The 22,530-nt window shown below is 41.8% G+C and overlaps 1 protein-coding gene across 2 annotated transcripts in view; it reads right to left on the reverse strand.

The window, feature by feature from the left end:
* The window catches only part of MRPS31 (mitochondrial ribosomal protein S31), a 193,479-nt gene that overhangs the window by 53,057 nt on the left and 117,892 nt on the right, over nucleotides 1-22,530 (reverse strand). For both annotated transcript variants that reach the window (XM_085621771.1, XM_085621770.1), the window contains exon 4: nucleotides 11,583-11,726. In XM_085621771.1, coding sequence (XP_085477897.1) covers nucleotides 11,583-11,726 — 144 coding nt within the window. The remainder of the gene's footprint in view (nucleotides 1-11,582; nucleotides 11,727-22,530) is intronic.

The following is a 22,530-nucleotide window of genomic DNA, read 5'->3' on the forward strand; positions in this document are numbered from 1 at the left end:
GACAACCAATGAAAATCCATAACAACTGCAAAGCGAGGAGGGCTTACGTTCCCCTTTAATGGAGGAACAAGAGGGGCTGTCTTAACATGCCCGAAATATCAGTCCCAGCGTATGCTCAACAAAAGTTGGAGCTGGGCTGCGGTGGTGATTGACATGAGATGTTTGTCCCATCAATGACCAGTGATTAGGATTCATTTTTGCTGGTGGGTGAGATGGTAATAGTCTTAATGCCACTGTAAGATAATAACTGCTTTTAACTACCTTCCCCTATTTATGATTACAGAAAGGGTAATTAACAGTCATTACTGCTTGCCGATGTGAACACTACCGCTTAAATCTAGTTCAAAGGGTGGGGCCAAGGAAATTTGAATTTGGTTATCTTTATTAAAAAAACATTGGCAAAGCTTAAAGGTCTGGTGTTACCTGCCAGCCTTTTGGCCTTTTCAATGCAATTTTGTCATGTATTTTGTGAAACTCTTTTGTTGAAGAAGCTGGCAATGAATAAAAAAAGGAAGCTCTGCCTAAAAGCAAAACAATATTTTTTAGTCTCAAAAAGCACACAGAGCCACAGTGTCCATGGCACTGAAGGGAGCTACTTTGTGTGCGGATATGCTCTTACCAAAGAGCAAAATGCAGTTACTCACAGTTAACTAATTACTAAAGTGGGAAAACCCACAGCCTCATGCTCTATGCTTAGTGGGTGCAAGAAAAATGTGAATGACACAAAAACAGACCAGTAGATGAAGAAAGCCTCTGAAAGCCCCTAGCGTATATAACATATATATTGTTAGTAAAAATCAATAGGTTTTGGCTAAGGCCACGTCTAAGAATAGGAATTCAAGGACAGTTTTAGGGAAATAAGAAATTGATTCTACATGAAAGGCATAAGAGTGCAGTATTTGATGTCAAGACTTTTTACAAACTCAATAGCTTTGACTGATTGAATTAATTTTACCTGGCAAATACAAAATGAAGAAAGAGAACATTTTGACTGCCTGGAGCAGTATCTGACTCAATGCTGCCCAGCCTTTTTAATTTTTTGCTTATGAGAAGTGAGATTTGGTAAACCACTAAGCCTTAGTTTTGCTTCTGACTTTGTGAAACTTTGGAGACAAAGTTATCAGTACAGAAGCAATATCATGATAGGGGAATAAAAGTAGTTCCCCAAATGCCAAAATGAAACCAGTCTTCACTGAAGGAGTGAAGTTGGAAAGTTTAGATTTTTTCCCTTTTTTGCATAACAACATATACAACAGTAAATCAAGTAAAAAGAAGAAATCCCTCAGTTCTTCTACCCTCCACACACACCCAATAGGGGATTATCATTTCTAATCTTTGGAGAGTTCAACATGCTAACCACTACAAGGTACAGCGACAGTGATCCTTCCCCTTCTCTCTGAAGTGAAACCACACGAGTCATGTGTTCCGGGACCAATTCAATCTCAGGACCTTCAGTGTCCTAGGGCATCTCAGGTTGGATGATTGTTCTTGAAAATAGCCCATTACTAGATTCCAGATCTTCTCCGCTATCTTTCTCTCATCTCTCAGATTGTGTGACAACATTTCTATTGCCATCTGGGACCACAGTCTGCAAGACCACATTGAGGTATGTGGGATTTTACAGTCTGCAAGACCACATTGAGGTATCTGGGATTTTTATCTGCTAAGAGTGCGTCCTAAACTCTTGCAAAGCTGCAAGAAAAATGTGACAAAGTTACAGTCCATTCTCCTTCTCTCTAATCATGGAGCTCCATTGCAGTTACAGCGGTCTCTTGATCTGGACAAAGGTAAGAATTACAACAGCAGGTACTGCCCATAGGTGACCAAACTATCCCGCTGTCTCACTACCTCAGGCACCCTTAACCCCATGCTAGCAGGCATCCCCTGATCCTGCTATTTTGCAGCTTCCCAGAGAGGACCCTTCAGAGGCATTGTCCGGTTCTTTCATACTGTCTACCAAACTGTCCCATGCCTGGTCCACCTCTATAGAACAACGGCCACTCTTGGCCTCTTGCAGCAGTACCCTCCTTCATAGCCTGCTCATCTCTCAAGCTCCTTATGCCAAGCCATTTATCTGGGTCCCCGACAGGCCTTCCAGTTTTAGGTAATCTCACGCTTCGCCAGATCATTGCCAAGTCAATTAATCTATTTGTGTCTTTAGTTTTAGCCGGATGAGGAAACCAACCCTGCAGGCACAATCCAGACGAGCATTGGACCTCCTGTTGGGCAACGTCAGCCATGTACATCATGAACCACAGCTTATGGAAGAATTTCTCCCCTTCAGCACCACACACTGCTGTCGCTGCATGGAAGAGTCGGTTTATTCTACCAGACTTAAGGTATGCCCTGTGGAGGATATAGAAGCTTAAACATTTAAATCAAGCGTTTCTAGAGACCTTTGGTGTTTGTTCCAATATTTTCCCCCAATCTCCCTCTGGGATCAGAACCCCGATATCTTCCTCCCACTGTTCCCAGAGTCTATCAAAGGTTTCAACATATCTGTTCTAAGGGCCCTCTAGAAGCAGGAAATCTCTTTGAATTTCCCTGAGGTTGTACAAACTAGGTGGCAACTCTGGTGTGTGGGTGGCTCGGCTAAACCTGCCCTTAAGTGCTTATCTATTGCTGCAGCTACCACTCTATGAAGCAAGAAGTGGCCTTGTGGAAGGTTGAAGTCTAACCGCAAGTCTTCAAAGGGAATCAGAATTTAAGCTCAAAACATATCCCCCACCCATGTAATACCCACCTCAATCCTCTTTGTCAATCCTCTCCAATTCCCTCTGTGGGGCAGTGCTTCTAGAATTGATAATGGCATCTCTGGGGAGCACGGGCACCGCATATGGGTTTTTTGCATACATCAAAGCTGGCAATGCTTCAGTATTCTGAACTCCTCTGAGCCCTCCCAAGTGAGGCGCCGAAGGGCAAGTAATAGTCGAACAGCTAAGGAAGCTCAGGAACAAAAGTTCCTACGTGTTGTAGCGGGCCTTGCTGGCTATGCACCAATTGTGTTACCTACTGCATCTGTACCACTAAATAGTAGGCCTCACGATCTAGGAATGCTAATCCTTCAACATCAGCTACTGAGAGTTGCAGCTTGGCCAGCACCGCTCTACGGCAGCCCATCCCCCAAATTAAGGGAATTAGAAGTGACTCCAACTCTCCAAAAATACTATGAGGCACCAGTATCGACAGCACCGCAAAAAAGCATAGGAGCCAGGGAAGGGCCACCACTTTGGAGATTGCAACTCGGCCTGCTACTGATAAAGATCGCATTTTCTAAAATTATACACTGGATCGGAGAGATTGGACCACCGTCCCCACATTGCCGTCCAGCAAATCTCTGATCTTGTGGTAAATATTGTAAACATCTTGGTTCCCAACCAGCGCACCCGGGTCCACAGGCGGTTAGAAACCTGCACACATCCGGAACAGATTGGATTTCAGCCAGTTGACACCCATCCCAGACATTGCTCCAAACCAATCCAGCGATTTTATCGCACCCTTCATTCCTACAGTCGCGTCTTACAGGAATAAAAGTAGATCATCAGCATACAAAGCCATATGAGGAGTTGTACCATGGACTACAAAACACCGATAATACACGCCAGGGGCTCCACTGCCAACGCAAATAGCAGCAGGGACAGCTGGCACCCCTGCCGTGTGTCCCTTCCCACCTCATTCTTCTCCGAAATCATTCTACCGGTTCTAACTCGGGCAGTGGGTCCAGTATATAACATCTTGGTCAACATGATGACGCCGACACCCAGCCCTATTTCGGTTGCAGGCATTGTTCCATGACATAATAAAGGACAAAGATAAGCGTGCATTCTATAAAGTGGCCCTAAGCTAGAGGAGACATCCACAAAATATCACCTAGAAGCCATTATGAGCGGTGTGTGTGAAACATATTTAAAAAGGCTATTCCCACATTAATATCTAGGTTTATCGCATACGTTTTAATGAGACATTTTAATCAGGAACAGTGTAGGGAAGAGGATACAACAAGTACAAATTTAATTCACTTCTTAGACTATCTCTAAGAATACTCCACAGTCAAAGGGTGCAGATAGTAAGTTTCTCTGATAAGTGGACCTACGACAACACTGACCACCAGGCAGGTCAAGGAACAGTCCAGCAACGGACACTTACCTAATAGTTCCAGAACCTGCCTAGGAGTCTGTACCAACACAGTTCTAGAATGCAACATTACATCACAGCATTAGCATACATTAGGTGATTACAACAACATAAGCCAATGCTACAAACAGTCAACATTTAGCTGCCCTTCCTCTAAAGAGATGCAAAGGTGAGCCTGATCAATCTATGACGTATTAAGAGCAAGGTTAAGTATGATGCGAAAGCAGCGGTGTCCACTATGAGTGTAGCTGGGTGCAGAGTGCGTTCACTGAGCTCACTTTGTACCCCATTGGATGCAAATTGCAGCCACAGCCCTGCTGGTGCACAACATAGCACACAAAAGGAGTTCATTTTCAAGGCATTTACATAAAGTGGTATCTCAACTTGAGAAGCTCCCACAGTAGTAAAGAGTGTGATTTTAATAAACTTGTCATTACCTCCCAGAAACCAGCCCTGACAGAGGTCAACTCAGAGGTCAGTTTCATTTGATCAAAGCACCTGTTTGCATGTTTCTTTGTTTAGTTAGCCACAGGTTGCAAAGCCTTGATAATTAACCAGCTGCACATGGAATTGTGCCACAAAGGCAACTTTGCTGGGTCATCAATAGTTTTTCAGTACTTCCACTACTACAACCCTTTCATTCTGCCCCCCCCGCCCCCCAAGTATTTTGCAACCAAGTTATTGAAAAGATTCTTTCAAAATCAGCCGCCTTCATTCAGACGGCATAGGAATGCCCCTACATGCATTAATGTCTTGTAAGAGGTGTGATTATAGATATGTTCTAGTGTGTCATACCTCACTGTGATGTAATTAGGATGATGCAGTGGAATGTTGGGGGAGGATTATGGAAGGTGTGGCTGAAGGTGGAAGCTGGGCGGAGGTTAGCGTCATAAGAAGAAATAAAGATTTCTTTAAAGAGCCTTGGATTGAATGAATTTCTACATATTTTTGCCAAAGAGCGTCTTTGGAGGGGACAGGCAATGCATTACAGTGACCTCCGGCCCTAAAAAAGCAGTAACGATTTGAAGAGTGGCCCCAACCTTGTCACCTAGCCATAAGTGGATTTTCTTTTTCTCTATTTTGTTAAAGAAACTCAATGGTCCTTTGAAAAGAAAGACTCGGCAAACATTCAGAAAACCTGAAAACATTTATTTCAGAAACCTGTAATTCCTATGGTATGGGATCAGCCTTGAATGTAAACACGGCTTCAGCACTTAAGAGCGCGAGGAGTGCACAATACGCGTGCTGCAGTGGGCGCATAATTGGAACTGGAGCACAAGCGCTATGTCAAGCAGCCACAGCGATCAAAGGAACAGATTACCCATGTGAGCGCCTGCAGCATAAAATGGCTTGTGACACTGTAGGAGAAAAAAAATATAAAGAAAAACAAACGGAGTGCTTACCACATACTTTCCCGTTGGCATTATTGGATGAACGCTTTCCACTCAACGTGCATGAAAGAAAAGTAGGGCAACCATTTAAAAATAGTAAAAGGACCAACACGAGTAAGACTGTATTAAGTTACCACTCAGAAATAGTAGGAACACAGAAAAAGGCTACAAAAAAGAACACTGTGACCATAGTAGAATGATTATTATTTTGAATTGTTTTGATTAGGTATGTAAATTATTGTGTTGGTTAATTGTTTAAGTAAATTGTTTTAGTCTATTATTTTTCTTTCTTCACAGGGATGGTGGAAATGAATTTGGCAGCCCGTCCACCTTCTTAGTGACCCCAGCTGAACTAATAATTCCTTGGAATTTTTTTTTTCACATACATGCTAGCCATAGGTGAAGACAAATATGGACCAATAAGGAAACAGGCTTTTTTGCTACATCATCTGGGAGTAGAAGGTAAAAGAATATATGATGATCTTGCAGAATTATCAATAGGGGTGGATGATGGTCAAGCTGCCAAAGTCTATGATATGTCAATACCATGTTAGATAAACATTGCGAGAAGTATGGAAAATGCTGCAATTTGGTTGAAAGAAACTGATAAATATAAGGAAACTGTGAGACACAAAAAAGAGAGGTGTTTGAAGTAAAACAAGTGAAACATTAAAAACAGAACAAGATTGAGAACTCCAATGGTAAATCTAATAGTGGGGAATGCAGAACCATTGTTTATTAGTGTGGGAGTCCTAGTGCTATAGTTTATAGGACTGTTATATACTTCTCCCCTGTTTGAATGCTGCATCTTGAAGCTATTGCTATGCCAGTTCTAGAATGCGGCTGGCAGAGTCAGTTTTCTTGTGACTGGGTAGCATTTGGTCAGTTAATACAGTCCTGCTCCAATAAAAGTTTATTTTGTATCTACTTCATAAAATATGTGTCTTTACAGTGGTGACGAGGATGGGATTGAAGGGGCACACAAGTCTGGAAGTGAATGGAAGGATGTGTTAAGAGAGAGATTATGGATGTACCGGAATACTCCTCATTCTGCCACTGAAGTGAGCCCTTTCTTTTTTGAAAGAAAAAGATCCAGTCACCAAACTGTGTCCATGGTGGATAAAGAAGAAATGGCCAAAATAAATGTTCATGGATGTTAAGGAAGTGGCAGTGAGAGTAAAGGAAAAACAAGAAAAGGTGAAAAGTAGATACGCTGATAAATGGAGAGCGGAATAACTCACTTTTTTGGTGGGAGATAGGGTAAAGATACTCAAACCTGGGTTTCAAGTGAAGGGAAGCTCAAAATTTGGTTGAGCTTTGAGAATTGTGAAAGTGACCAAAAATAGTGTAGTCACTCAAGAAGGGAAGGTGCAGAATGTTAGGAGAGTGGTCGGAGGTCAAGTGTTGAAGTGAAATGGCATTTTATTAAGCGGTAGTCCAATCAGAGGGAAGCCAATGTCTCTTAAAGATAAACAAGCAAGTTTCAGGTCACTCTAAGCCGAACAATGTAAGTGAGTGTCTCTCCAGTGATGTTGGCAGTTACAGTGGAGATGTGGAGAATGTTGAGTTGGCAGATGACAGTAATGTAGGTGTTGATGCTGAATCTGTGGCATCTAAGGTTAACAGGGAGTGCAGGATTAGTTACCCTACTGTAAGGGTTAATGACTATGTATGACTTTTGTTGCATTCTTTGGCCTTTACTTTTGTTATTTTTGTGTTCTTGAAGGGGAAGACATTGTTATAAGATATAGGACTGTTCTTTTTTTCTCCTGTTCATGTTTAGGTGCTGCATCTTGCTGCTGTTGCTATGCTAGTTCTAGAATGTGGCTGACAGTCAGTTTTCTAGTGACTGGCTAGCGTTTGGTCAGTTGGTACTGTGCTGCTACAATAAAGGATTATTTTATTTCTAATTTGTGAAATGTGCCTCTTTACACCTGGGCATATTAGTTTAAGCACCATGCATGGAGCCTGGAGTGTAGTTTGTAGGAGCTGTGGTAAGAGAGGTCATCTGGTAAAATATGTAGCTCAAAAGGAAAAACACAGGGTGTAAAAGTGAAAGAGGAAGAATGTGAAGCTATATGGGAGATAGTACTTACAGAGGAGGAGGCCTCAAGAGATTGTTGATACTGACAGAAATGCAAGTCCTAGTGGTGACATGAAGATAGAAAGTTTAGACAAATTGGAGAAGGTATGACAGTCAAAATGTTAGTTGATTCAGGAAGTTTATTCACACTAATTGGAGGCAGAGTTATGAGACGAAGCTCAAAAGAAGGATAGGGGATTTGCAACAAGCACACATGAAAGTTGTGGACTGTGGGGGGGGGGGGGGAAGAATAGCAATAATAGGCATTAAATGGATGGATATAAAATTCAAAATCAATGGAGTGAGAGGAAGGGTGTACATAAAGAATGAAGAATCCGATCTTTTAGGATGACATCACTACAAAGACCTGAGCATTGTCCTAGATCCCATGGTAAGGAGTCCGTCATGGTGATAGAGAACATCAATGAAAGTTGTGGCACTATAAGCACTGTAGGTCCTGGGTCAAGTGAAAGGACAGTACAAAAGTTACCTCATTTTTTCACCAAAAAATTGAGACTCTTGAAAGGTTTTTCGCACAGAGTAATACTGAGACAAGAAGCTGTGCCACTTGTGCACAAAGTGAGACAAAGGCCTTATTTGATGAGAGAACGTCTTCATGGGGAGTTAGGCAAGCTGCTTGCAGAAGGAGTCATAGAGCCTATCATGTCACCTGAATGGCCAGCTCCTACTGTGGTGGCCCCAAAAGAAGGGGGTCAAATTTGCTTGTGCCGTGATTGACAAGAGCTCAATAAAATTATATGGGTGGATAGACAACCCTTACCCAATATCACAAAGATGCAGAATATGATGGGAGGAGGAAAGATATTCAGCGTTTTAAACATGTCAGCAGCGTATGTATCAAGTCAATTTGCATGAAGATTCACAAACTTTGGCCTCTTTTGTTGCTCTTTAGGGTGCCTTCGGGTTGTGTTGGCATGTTTCATTGAAGGAATAAGCAAGGTATTATGCTTTCAAGATGATATCATGATTGTAGGCGAATCAGAGGGAGAGCATGGTAGATTAAAATGGAAATGCTGACAAGAATTGAGAAATTTGATTTGACTATAAAATGGGAAAAATGACATCTGATAAAGGAAGAAGTAGACCATCTGGGCCGTAAGATCTCTGCAAATGGAATTATACCATACGAAAAATATTATAAATGCCGCTGCTATGTGAACTAGGAAACAACTGTCACAACTAATGCCAGCAATATCGGCCTTGGGGCGGTACCATCCCAAAGAGTAAATGGGCAGGAAAAAATCATTGGAATTGCTTCTCAACGGTTGCATGGAGCGGACCAATCGTACTCTGCCATGGAGCTGGAGGAATTGGCAGGCTCTTGGGAGGGGGAGAGGGTGAACCATGTCAGATATTATCTATGGGGTCCACCTTTTTCTGTCTGAACTGATCTGAAGCCTTTCTTGCATATATTTAAATGTGGTCAAGGAGTAGAGGGCAGTGTAACACAGAGAATAACACAATGGTTGTTCACAGTTATGTAATACAGTTTGGTGATGGAATATGTCATTGGAAAGAAGAAGATGTTAGCTAATTGTGACGTATGCCACTTGAGTAGATTCTATGAGTGCAAGGGGAAGAATATGTGGATGTCTGTAATGTCTTGAGTGAGGATGAATGGAAGAAAGCTGTGGAAGGTAACGATGTATATGAAGAGTTAAAAGGCCTTATAAGGGATGGTTGGCAACAAATGCAGTAACTCAGTGATGGAGTTACACCGTATCTTACGGTGAAAAACGAATTGAGCATCCATGGGTTTAAGATATTAATACGTAGTCATATTTTTTTACCCAGCAGATTGAGGGCAAAATTAATAAACATTGTGAATGAAGGGCATTTGGGTAGATACATGGCGAAGATTATGTCAAGACAGTTATTTTGGTGGTCTAACATAGATATAGAAGTTGAAGCTATGGTAAGGGACTGCCATGCTCGTGGGAATAGTGACTAAAGCAAGATAACTAGGCAACCACCTTTAAGATGTTTAGAGCTGCCGAAGAGACCATGGGAAAAGTTGGCTGTGGATTTTATAGGTCCAAATGACAAACTAGGAAGATTGTTTTTTTGTAGTCCTAGTGGATTACTATAGTAAATGGTTTGTGGTGAAGGGTATGGAGCATATAAATACTAATAATGTCATAAAATTCTTGAGAGATGTATTCTTGGAGGAGGGAATGCCTAAAGTATTTGTCAGTGACAATGGCATGCAATTCATTTCATCATCTATAGCTCAATTTCTGTTGTAGTTTGGCATTAAAATTGAGAAAGTTGCATTGTTCAGGCCACAAGCCAATGGTTTGGTGGAAAAGGTCAACCGAATAATAATGGAGAATATTCAAATTTTTGTGGCAAATGGACTGTCATGGAGAGAGGAATTGGACAAAAAGATTTGGGTTCATAGAGTTACGCCTCATTCTGTGACCAGAACATCTCCCTTTAAAACTCTTAAGGGAAGAGAGCCTGCTACCAAAAAGTTGCCCATGTGCTTGCACACCAAGAATAGGATGTAGGTGATTCGGAAGATATGAAAACAAGGGCGAGTGATTTGCAGAAGTTGAGCACAAATAATAGGACGAGTGTAAGGCACATGAGCTTGAATAGTCGAGATTGGGTGGTGGTGAGAAAGACTGGAATTGTAAGGAAAGTAGAAAGTATATATCTGCATCCTCTTAAAAGTAATGAAGATTTAGAGATCAATAGCTGTATTGAATGATGGTAAGGAGTCTATGTAAGATTCCTGAACCTAGTAAGTAATGGGTGGAATAAGCTGTTCTGTTTTGATATGGCGTCACATGGTTAATGGAATTTTTTTAGGGGGGCGAAATACATGAGTTTGTTTGTACTGCATTTACGGCAACAGTAAAGGTACAAAAAAAAAAAGAGTAAAAGCAAAACGTTTATGTATAAATAACCAGATAGTATATTATATTGTATTGTTTAATTATACTGATTGTATTTTTGAAGGGGGGGGGGGGGGGAGGTGTGTAGAGATTAGAGATATTTTCAGGTATGTCATGCCTTACTGTGATGTAATTAGGATGATGCAGTGGAATGTTGGGCGAGGATTCCAGGAGGTGCGGTTGAAGTTGGAAACTGGCTGGAGGTTCCTGTCTTTAGAAGAAATAAAGCAGATTTCTTTCTTGAGGCTTACTTCGTGGATTACTACATGGTGGATAGCTACGTCTGGGCAATATGCTCCAAATTAAAGCATGGTTGTCGGTCAATATGTCTCAGAGTGATTTCAACTATCTCCCATTGTCATAAACCTTCTTAGGGTCCACGGTTTTCTATTCCGCCACATATTTTTCCTTACGCTTGACTTGCTTTCTTATGGCATGCTTGCTTGCTTATATGTTTTTAAATGTCCATGAATATATGCCAGATGAGTGTTTCATTTTGTAAAATCAATGCAATACTGTAAAATATAGCCCACAGGTTGAAAACCAATGAAGAACGTGTAACCATACCCTGAAATTAAGAAATAAAGAAGCAGCAGTTGAATACACTGCTCATATAAACCTGATTTAAAATGTTTGAGCAGGTAAATAAACCAAAAGGCTCAAGCTGGCAACTCACACAAGGCTGACCACAGTGCTATCCGTCCACATCATCCAATAAAACCACAAAAAATGTTGAGTACTTTTATTGCCTAAGAATTTTCTGCACTACTTGTCTAAACCTTCAACTAAGGTTTTTGCCAGCATACTATACCTGTTTATGATGTACTGGTATGCAGGCTGATGCAGTTTACTGCTTGCCAGCTGCTGTTACCGGCAAGACTGATTGAGCATGGTTGTGTAATGCAAAATTTGTGGCAAAGACCACAGAACTTCAAAAGTAACTATTACACCTCATGAGTGAGGCAGCAAAATAAGCTTCATGCAAGAGTAACAGTCAACATTCGGAAACTTCATAGGAATGTATAGATGAAAAAACAAGGTGAGCATTGTTACCTTTTGACACCAGCAAGTTCTTGAGTGATGCCTCTGTTGAGTGTATATCCTTTCCCATCGTCGTCAAATCGAATTTGATTGGCAGGCCTGGACCCAGGTCGGACTAATGGGCTTTTACCAATCCTCATTTCTGAGATGATATTACTGTAAAAAGGAGAAAAGGCTACACATTAATCAACTTTGACATAACAGAAATAATCCAATACTGGTCATGAATTCTGTAAGTGGTTATCTGCTCTAAAGAATCGTGCAAATTCTTTTATATGAATCATAATTTTTTATTTACATCAGTGGCCTTTCATCAACAGCAAAACAGTTGTTGGGGTGGAAATGTCACTAGCAATGTAAAAGGGCATGTTCTTCTGCCCGAGTGTCGATTGCATGTGAAACTAGTATCTTTCCTTCTAATATGGCCCTGTCATCAGGCTAAGTTAGTGTGTGAGGTCTAGGCCTGTCACTGACAATGAGAGGTCTGGGACCTGTCCTGTGACCTGAAGTGGTGCACCAAGTGTTCCCTCATATCTGGCAATGGGCTACTGTTCTTGCCCTGGACACATCACATAAAGTGGAGGTTGAAGCATACTGTCTTTTGTGAATTTGTAGTGTGGCCAGACCTTCTTCTCTATCAGTGGGAGGGTTGTTTATTTACTCCTCTCATGTCAAGTTCCACTGTTATGTGAAATCCACAACCTTGCGCTGACAATACATGTGTATGTCAGTTGTGTCTGAATGTGAAGTGCATGTGTAGCACATGTGTAGTAGGAGGACTCTGTGTACTGGGTGAGCTGACTGAAGGCAGAGAAATGCATTTTGGATGACCCTGGTTTAGCATGGCTCAAGATGGAAGGTAAGGATAGTGTCAACCAGACAGTAAAAGTTGAGCTACCTGCATTCCTGCAGCTGGAGATCATTCACTGAAGGAAGGAGGATGGAGACAGGGCTACTTTTCCTAATTACAGGAGGGCCTTTTTAGCAAAGGACTAATAATTAGCTCATCCTGAGCACTGCTACTAGGTGGATGGTAGGGGTGAGAGGGGGGGGGGCTGCAGTTTCTGTTATCAATATCAGAAGGTTTCTACACAGGAACTGCTATCTTGTCTGCCAGATTACTGCTTCAGGAAGGCCGATAACAGCCATCAGCCACATGCGGGGGACTCAGGCTTATGCCCATGTTTTGCGTAACAGGAGTTTGGGGCAGACCCATTGCTACCTGTTGTGAGGGTCATCCCTTTGAATAAAGGCTCTCTCAAAAGCAGCCTGGAAAGGTCATCTGAAAGAGAATCAATCAAGACCTATTCTAAAACCTCAGACAGTGGATCCACATGCCATATTGGTTTCTTTTTCTGTATTTTCGTCTTCCTCTTGTCTTTAACATTGCTCCATCCAGTGGTATCAGTGGAGCTGGTACCCGTTGTGTCGTCTGTCTGCTCTCTCTCTTGGACCCTTGGTGGAGTATAGTTTTCCTTTATGTAGGGTTATACCCTTTCTGGGGAGAATCGTTTAATATCTTTTCCCAGTCTATTTATCTTATTTTGGATCACTACAGTGTTTTTCCTTTTCACAAGTGATGCCGCTCTCCATATTATCGGGCACATAATGGCCAGATGCCTCTTATTTCCTTATTGGCATAATCGTCATCATTGTGCACACTGGGAATACTTAGGAATTGTAAGTTAATAAAAGAGAACTCCTTCCCAACCCTACATTGTATTAACTTACCGATAACCCGGCGCAACTCAAAAAACGTTTACCAAAAAACTGTATTATTGCTACTGTGTTATATAGTCACGGAACACTATTTAACGGATTTAGTGATGTTACCTGATCAATATTTAAGAACCCACAGTACAAGAAGAGCTCGTAGTTTATATATTGTACCGCTTACCGTCTCTCATAGATTCTAATGACGTGTAGTAAGAAGATATTCCATCCCACCTCAAACATATATCGTAGAGGCTTTGTCAATATACATATCACAGTACAACTGCAAATTGTTTTAGCACATGTACTCTTAAATCACAAACACTGACTATTAATAACAGATTTCCTATAGACGTATATGTAGAGACATGGCACCTCACCTGTTTTTAGAAGTTTTAGTTTATATCCACTTATTTATCTGTATTTTGTCACTTCTCCATTAGCTAATCCCACGTAACACAGACGATATCAGTAGGTATGATATGTGTGAATGTGTACACAACTCCTTTGATCTCTCTTTCTCAGATAACACTACCAGATAACTAATAGTGTTATTAATCTGTGAATTATATATATCAAAATGGACGTATAACAAAACATATTTTTTGTTGTATTTTTAAGGGGACACCAATAGACGCCCCCAGATGATTGCACAAAAAGCATAAAAAAACAGAGTTCCAGGGGGATAGTGTACCAGCAGGTACCTTAGGGATCTGATATACATTTGGTCGACCTCTTTTTGATCACTCATTGGTTGTGTAAAATGGATTATTGTCACAACTCATTGCTGTTGTTAATCATGCGGCTGTCCCAGTCTCTCGATTAAAAGTATTTTTCCTGGGGGAAGCCCCGATTTTAATTCACATCTTTTTGCACAGATCCCATCATGTCTCTCAGATAAGAGACTCTACCTCCTGGTGGAGGCGAGCCCTGATGACGATGCACTTGACTACTAGTACTATAGTGGTGAGATTATACTATTGAGGAAAATAGTCACTGAGGGTCTCACTACTAATTTATGAAGAGACAAGTAATTGAGAAGGGTGCGGGTGCACTCCTTTTAACTGTCTCTATGCCAATTAAGGAAGCAGAGTGTTACATGCTCCTACCCCCCCCCCCCACCTGATTCTTTGAAGTAACAGCAGTGGCATTCTGTGGCTTGAGTACCAGGTGCTGCAAAGGGTTGCACTAAAGATTTCCAGTGTGGACTGCCATTCACGATTACATTTATTTCCTATTGAGGGCCTTTTCTGTACTTCAGACGTGTGCAGTGGACACGCTTGCTATATCAGAGAACATCCGTAACTTCCTCAGACATCACGAGTAACATAGTTTCAATCGCCAGGGAAGTGAGTTTACTAGACTGGTGTTGGGCACTGCCAGGTCCAGGGTTAGCAGAGCATTTTGGATGTTTTCGTTACTTTGAAGCAGTTTTTTCAGGTTTCCCGATAAGCATTTAATAGTTGCATTTCTTAAGTTTCAGTTTAAAAAAATTATAGGTCAAAGAAATTATAATGATTTCAAGGCGAACGATTGTTTAAAATAAAAAACTAAGACTGCTAAGGATGCTTGCCTTCTTATTGTCGGTGGGTTGGGAATGTAGCCTCTTCCCAAGTCAACACCAGTTTCAGAACCAGAGGAGTCACACTCCTCTATGAACGAGGGGGAACAAGAGCAATGTGAGTAGCAAGTGACTTCTCTGACAGAAACCAATATGTGGGTTCAGTTTGAGAACTGTGTCACAATGAAATCTATAAATGTGGTTATTGGGTCTATGACTAGAGACTGTTTTGTGATAAGACACACAATGTTCATGAGCGCGGCCATCTTTCCAGTGGTTTCTTGGAAACTAGGAAGTGTTCTGAACAAGAAAGAATGTTCCTGAGGCAACTCAGTTGCAGGAGTGTTTCTTAATTTCATCAGATCCTGCTGGAGATTTGTCATACCAGACAAAGCCCCAAAAAGATAATTAGAATCTTAGGGTGAACAGCAAGCTTTTGATACCATTTAGGAATTTCTGTAGTATGGGCCCCCCGTTGATGTTATTTATTTCACCTGAGTCCAATTATGGGGCTGAGTGTAATAAGAATGGCCATTAAGCAGCTTTTCTATCAGTGGGAACCCCAACTCCTACTGGAGGCCTGTACGCAGTAATCTTGGATATATTGGGACAGCGATACTTAGACCCTAGTGTAATTTCTCATCCTTCTTCCGGGGAACAGACTTCATTCCCTTCGATTGCATGTTATGTGAGTCACTGGATTTGTTCCCCTATGGAAAAATCCCATAGAAAGAAATTGTGTTCCTAATGCCCACACCCACACTGTGTTGGTATTTGGAGTCCAAACACACAACATTAATACAGCAATTATTGTTTATATTCTTGAAAAAGGGCAAGGATCCTAAGAAGGAAGACTACAAGACCCCAAGAGTGAGTCAGGATAAATTAATCAAAGTTCTAGGCCCCCTTGCACAAATTATGGGAATTACTGAAGTTGCAGCTGCTTCGATACTGCCTGCCACCATTGCCCGAAGTGGCCCAAAGTTGCCTGAAGAGAATACTCGCTTAGACCGTCTACAAAGTTAGCTAAATAATTAAGATGATAATGGCAATAACGGGAGATGGCAAAGCACAACACCACAGAATGTCTGGAGAATTACAGTGTAAGAATGTACTGCTTTAATAAGTTTGACTCAACATGCCATTAGTTAAAGCCAACTCTTCCCTTTCAGCAGAGTCCAGAAAGACCTTAAAGAGAACTGATCCTAAATTTACAGAAATATCGGTCAAGGAGCTTGAGGCTGATGCGCAAGGACATCTCTTTGGTGACAGGTTTGTGAAGGCAATCTCATCTTTCTTATCTTACGTCTTGACCTTCCGATCCTGCAATAAAGCCCAAAAATACTTGAAAAGGTACTTGGGCCTTATGTTTTGGGAAGGCCAGCAGAAGTAGAGTTTGCTTTCTCAGCTCAGAGCAACACTGCTTGCTTAAGCCAATATTCTTAGCTCCTAGAAAAGGGCAATTCAACATTCAAGAATAGAGGTCCGAGACTGGATAGGGCGGGGCATATCTGCTCTGGTCCTGCTTGATTTGTCCACAGTGTTGGACATTTGTATCATGCAGTCCTATTGGATACACTGCCTGAGGAAGGTGTGCAGGATAAAGTGCTTGGCTGGGTTTAATCTTTTCTATCTGAATGACAACAAACGGTCTTCATCCCTCCATTTACATGTTCTCCTGCAAGCTTTACGCCCTACATTATATAACATCTATGTGGCACTCCTAATAAAGTTGATTAAAGCTTTTGTCTATGAATAATGTCTTTTACAGATAACTCAGATAATTATCAGACTGGATGGTGATGACGATGGAGCACAACAACATTTTCAATCACGTCTCAATGACTATTACTAATAAAATGAAGCCTTGTTGCGGGGAGTGTGCGTTTTTCTTTTTATTCTTTTTTTTTTATGAATCATTTAAAATCGTTTGATTACTCCAGGAACTTCACCAAGTATGGTAAAGATTGCTGAACAACTGCACAAATCTCTGGTTAAGGTTGTTCCTCCTTTATCTGATTCGCCCACATCTACGTGAAGGACATTTATTCTTCTATTGATGTCAGCTATGTGTATGCCTACTTCTTGGAGAATGTTTGGCTATCCATTTTCAATGACTGACAGATGTCTAAGGTTCTGCACATCAATGTCATTAACAATAAAATTGGTTTTGAAGGAGGTGTCTCAGGTGTAACAAGCAGTAATCATAGCTTATTAGACGTACTAAGTAAACCAATTTTCTTAGTGATGGGTGGCAGATGTCACCCAGGCATACAGAACGATCCTAGAAAGGCTAAGTCTTCCTAGTTTAAACAGCTGTTAGAACTTGTGACCAGCTTTCAAGTTGGTCACCAGAGTTTAACTGACTGCATGCCATCACTTGAGTGCTTTCTTAAGTTTACATTTTTTAATGGGGCTCCGTCACAAGAGGTGGAAGGAGAATTCAAGATATTGGTGGAGGTGTTCACTAGTACACAAGGCCATGTGGCACTGATCCAGGGGCGAACCAGCAACAGATACTCCAATACCCTATACTCACCTGGGCCCATAAAACACACAATTCACACACAGCCTGGTGCTAACCGCTGGAGTTAAGATTTTGTGATTTATATAATTTCAAGATTGGTTACCTCTTGTTCTCAACTAATCTTTTCACTGATCAAAAAGTTATTTCCTCTGGTCAATGGACCATTAGTTGAACTAGTTGATGGTGAAATGACACAATTATTTATTTTTGCAATGAAACGACCACAGACTCGGGACAATGTTAAGTCTTTATCTGAATTAATTTCATGTGAACCACTTTCAAAGTATAGCACAGTCTCCGTCACTCATAGGAAGAAAGATTCAATTAATCAAACAATCAACAAATATATCATACTCTGCAATGACGCTGCTCAGAAAGGAGAGGATAGAGAGAAAAGTACATTTGCACATTCATGAAAGTATAATTACCTAGGATGGTGAGAAAACCAACCCCCTGGCCAAGGAGCGGGGAAGGGCCCCCCGGGAAAGATCAGGCGACAAAGGCTTCAGGACAGGAATCAGGACAGGATAGATGACCTCTCTAACACGGACGCTTGCGTAGCACCCCTCTCCGACACTCTATTCCTCCTCGAGATTCTTTTGCGATCTTCTTCTAAATCAATTAATTAAGATAAATGGTTCTGCATTCGATTCTTCATCAGCATCTCTCGTCACTCCGACAGCATCCCGGGTTCTGCAGCATTCAGCAAATCTCCGTCTGACTGACTAACTAAGACTACCTCAATTATACTCTTTGGTATTCATGTACCACCCATTAATGTTACAATATCGAAAAAATATTAACTCTGATTGGACATGCAAGGGGGAAGATCATCACACCATGCTTATTTTTCATCTTAGTCTATCAGTCCATTGTTCAAAGATCCCACCCCTTCATTTTTATTATCAAATCTTTATTCCCACCCGTATTCCCAACTTATGAGACACAAAAGTATAATTTTCATAGACTCTGGATTCGTACGAGAGGGCCAAATGCATACTAATAGGAAAGTCAGAAGAACAAATATTAATTTCACAATAAAATGGTTTCACTGTATACCACTTATCTCTACTCTAAACACCTTTAATCATTATTGCTTTCCCCGCGTTAGCATTAGAAAAATAGCTTGGTTTAGTTTCGGCAAAGCAGATGCTAAGAATGTGAGCTTTCAAGCAGCCATTTTAATAGCGTCTGCGCAGGTGCACGAAGTTCCCTCCAAGCGACAGCTCGTCATACTGAGTAGATGCAGTTGATGCATGCGGAATAAAGATTTCCCGTTAGCTGCCATTTTAGAATTTTGCTTGAGTTACTTATTTGTAAGACACTTAGGCAAGGTTCTCTGTCTTTCATGTCAAATGTGGTGCGTATTAGTTTACACAATACATAGGTAATACAAGGTTAGAAGTTAAATGAGAGGATTGCTTCCAAAGTCTCTTTTCTACGAGTCCTTGCTTCATGAGCACTATGTGCAATAGAGGCACTTCCATGCTGCCTCTGGGTCTGCATCATTAGGTCCTCTTCTACTTCACTTTGATGATCTTCTATCATACTATCAGTTTGTCTACTAGTGCAAGAAATGCTGTGTAAAAACTAATGCTGCTCTGCTCAGTATCGTTGTTCTGGGTCTGTGCACCTTGAGACTTGAAGTAAGTGATCATATGCAGTCTAAGGCCAATCAACTTCTTTATTGAGTGAATAGGGAGATTGTCAGCTCAAAGTTAGGGGCAGGAAGTTGCACAGTTTGGTCAAGTTAGGTATGCGAGGGTTTGGTTGAAATAAAAGCCTGAACACCAGTGCCCTCTTCCCCCACTGTCTCACAATACATATCAGTGCATAACAATTAGATCGCTGTCTTGGTAAGGTAGTACACAAAGGCAGCCGTAAAGAAATTTGGCCTCCACGCTTCCTTTCTCCTCGCATGTTAGACCTGGTGATCCTCAAGGAATACTGGACGGTACTTATCGATGGTCCGGAGGTTTAGATTTTCATCAAGTTGTAAACTAGTTCTGCTATTTCTGTTATTCCTGGGTCAGTTCTCAATATTCTTGAGGTTGATAGGAAAAATTATTTTCAACTGGGAAGCTAGAAAACTATAACGTTATCAGCAGTTGGTAAGATGTGAATCAGTTCCACAGTAGAGGTGGATGAGACACTGAAAGCTCAAGCCATATATGCCCTGCTTTGACTCCGCTCAAGGTCCTATTGAACCCTTGTGTCTAATACCAGACAAGACACCCGTGCTCTAACTTCACACACTAAAAATTAAAAACAAAGCTGTGACCTTTGACGTAGGAAAAAAGAGCAAATCAGAGGTACCAATCTCGAAGGCAAAATTGCACAATGTGAAACCAGAAAACCTAGGCTCAATCCCAGCTTCCCTGCCTAATCAAATAGTGTGATGCTAGGCAAATACGTGAGTGTAGGATGCGTGGTGTACAAACACCTCTTGAGTTTGATTTAATAGACCATAATGTTGCTTCATGCATCATAACAATCTTAGTTCGCTAAAGACCTTGTCGTCATGGGAGGGCATGAATGTTTCTAAACGCATGTTGAAAAGCTATAACTATCACTTTTAATAAATACCTCTCAATTCAGTGATATAAATCCGCTGTACGAAGGGGAAACGCTTCCGCATTTTAAAGAAATACTATTTTAATTGAATTTTGAAGAGGCTTTATTATACTTTTCATGACATCCAATGCCTGATTTATATGCCGAATATGTCCAAGGCTCGGTTCATGCATGGGCTTTTACTGCCAGGCTGGGCCCTTAGCTCGGCTCTCCCAGTTAGTTTGCTAGCATGCTCACCTCGACTCTACAGTTGTGACTGTGCTTGAACCCACGGCACGACGATAAGTCTTTTGTCTGTGCCTATGGGAAGCAGTGCGTCTTAAGAATTTAGAACCCTTAGCGTTTTCCTCTACCAAAGTGCTGTGTCCTCACTTATGCAGTTACTCATTATGTCCGCGTTAGGGTTGCTTGCTCAATATAGCTTGTGATGTCGGACCTACCACTAAAGGACGACAAGAAAAGATGTTAGAAGGCTATAGCTTTTTTTTTCTTCCCATCATAAGCAGGCCGTTAATATTATCTTATCCACTAAAACACAAATGGGAGGTTCTCCAAATATTTCACAGCATGCGAGTATTTTGTCGGCTCTTACATAAGGGAACACTTTAAGGGAACACTTCTGTGAAAAAGTGTCAGCCTGCAGCCGAAGTTCACAGCCTCGGGTTACGGGAAATGTGATTTCGACCACAGCTCTGCCAGCCCCGAGCTTCCTGCGCGGGAGTGCGTCATTGGCGCGCACCGGATATCAACGAACACAAGCGGAGGAAGCCACTACTTAACCTGCTGTGAATTTACTACCCACAAATAACCACTGTATCGCCGTCACGGAGGCACTGAGCACGGTGGAGGCTGTCTATCTGTAAATCGGTGCCAGAAGCATTTTCGACAAATCTGAGCACATTTTGCCTATCACTCAGGGAAAACTGCAAGGGTTAGTCAGGGAAACAGAGGATGTAGTGAATTTCATGTGCAACTGAATGGAGAAAAAAAATCAGTTGCATGCGCATTTGGTTTGGCTTTACATTAATCATTTGATGTGCCGGCCGACCCAACGCAAAATCTCGATGAATGTTTCATGCAACAGCGGCAGTCACAGACACACAGCACACGGTATACTGGAGCGCTGCCAGTTACCTTCTAGGCCGGGTGAAAGGGAAGCATGTAGTGGAGTCAGATAGGGGGTTAGAGAAGATTTAGAATGGGCCTGAGGAAAAAAAGATTGGCCATTTAAAGCCAGTGCTTCATTTGAGCCGGTGGGTGTACTCTTTTAGGGACCGGCACTTCTTTTCTCCTAAACAGTCTTTGATCCAGAGCAAGAGTGAGAGAAAAACACAGGGGGAAAGAAGTGGTAAGAGAATGACGGGAAAACTGTGTCAAAAGAGGAAAAGCAAGGTGAAAAAGAATCTGCAAGAGTGAGGTAAAGATCTGGGAGTGTCTGGTGGTGGATTGAAGAGGGATCGGGTGTTATCAAGTCTAGGCAGCCTCGGTATTAGGCACTCCGACCGTCGTCAGCACTGGCCGCGGACTTCTGAGCAAGACTTCAGGCCAGAGCATTAACTCTTCTATGAATTCAACTCTGATTACACCCCTCACCCCCAACCAAATTAATAGAAGAGCAACCCGGTGGAGGGGAGCAAAGCGCAAGGAAGCCTCCTCTATAATATGCACCGTTGCACACAGAGAAAGTGAAACACGGGAATAGGGGCAAACGTTTGCCAACTTGCTCATAAAGCGCAGGATACATCGAGGAAGTGGCCAATGGGGCATACATAGAAAATGGAAATGTAGAACTGTTACGGGGGGTTGGGGCGTGAGGTGGTCAGGGCTTTAAGTGGGATGAAATAACTGGGGGTCTCAAAGGGGCGTGGCAATTTAATTCAGGGCGTGGCTTAAAACACCTAAGCTAGAAATTTGTGTTTAGCATAGTGTGCTCCCGACTTGTATTTTGCTGTGTCTGTCATTGCATCCAGATATATGATACAACAAGTAACATCATACCTACACAACAAGTCAGGACTATTTGCTTTGTCAATGGTTGTTAGAGGCATAGGATAAATAAGCAGCAACTATGGCTTGTATATAATATTGAAAAAGCTTCCACTTAAAGCCCTGGAGACACCACAACAATATTGCTGCTCCTGAGTTTCAAAAAGAGAAGGGAAATCCAGATAGAAAATGACTCTCTTTAAAGGATTTACCTTTCCCTACAACGCTCACCTGGCATGACGTCATGCCGTAACTTCTCCACTAGTGAGAAGTGAGCAGTGTGAGCACGCACACATCGATGTGCCTGCTGTCACTGCAAAAAGAATGATTGATGGACAGAATGCAGAACAATGTCATACATTCACCCCAGTAAAGAGATCTGGGCCTAAATCTATCGTTTTTTTGGTCACCTTGCCATTCCAGTTTGGTCCCAGCCATATGCAAATCAGTCTTGACCCTGTGCCCAATGGGAACAGTCCAGCCCGAACTGCCAGGCAAGGTCCTCCCTGGGCTGGAAACAAGCATCCTAGGACCGGTTTTGGGGTTTTACCCCTCATCAGCCAGGATAACTTGACTCCAGTGGCATGGAGAGCACAGGA

Source organism: Triturus cristatus, chromosome 8, assembly GCF_964204655.1.
Source record: "Triturus cristatus chromosome 8, aTriCri1.1, whole genome shotgun sequence".
NCBI lineage: Eukaryota > Metazoa > Chordata > Amphibia > Caudata > Salamandridae > Triturus > Triturus cristatus.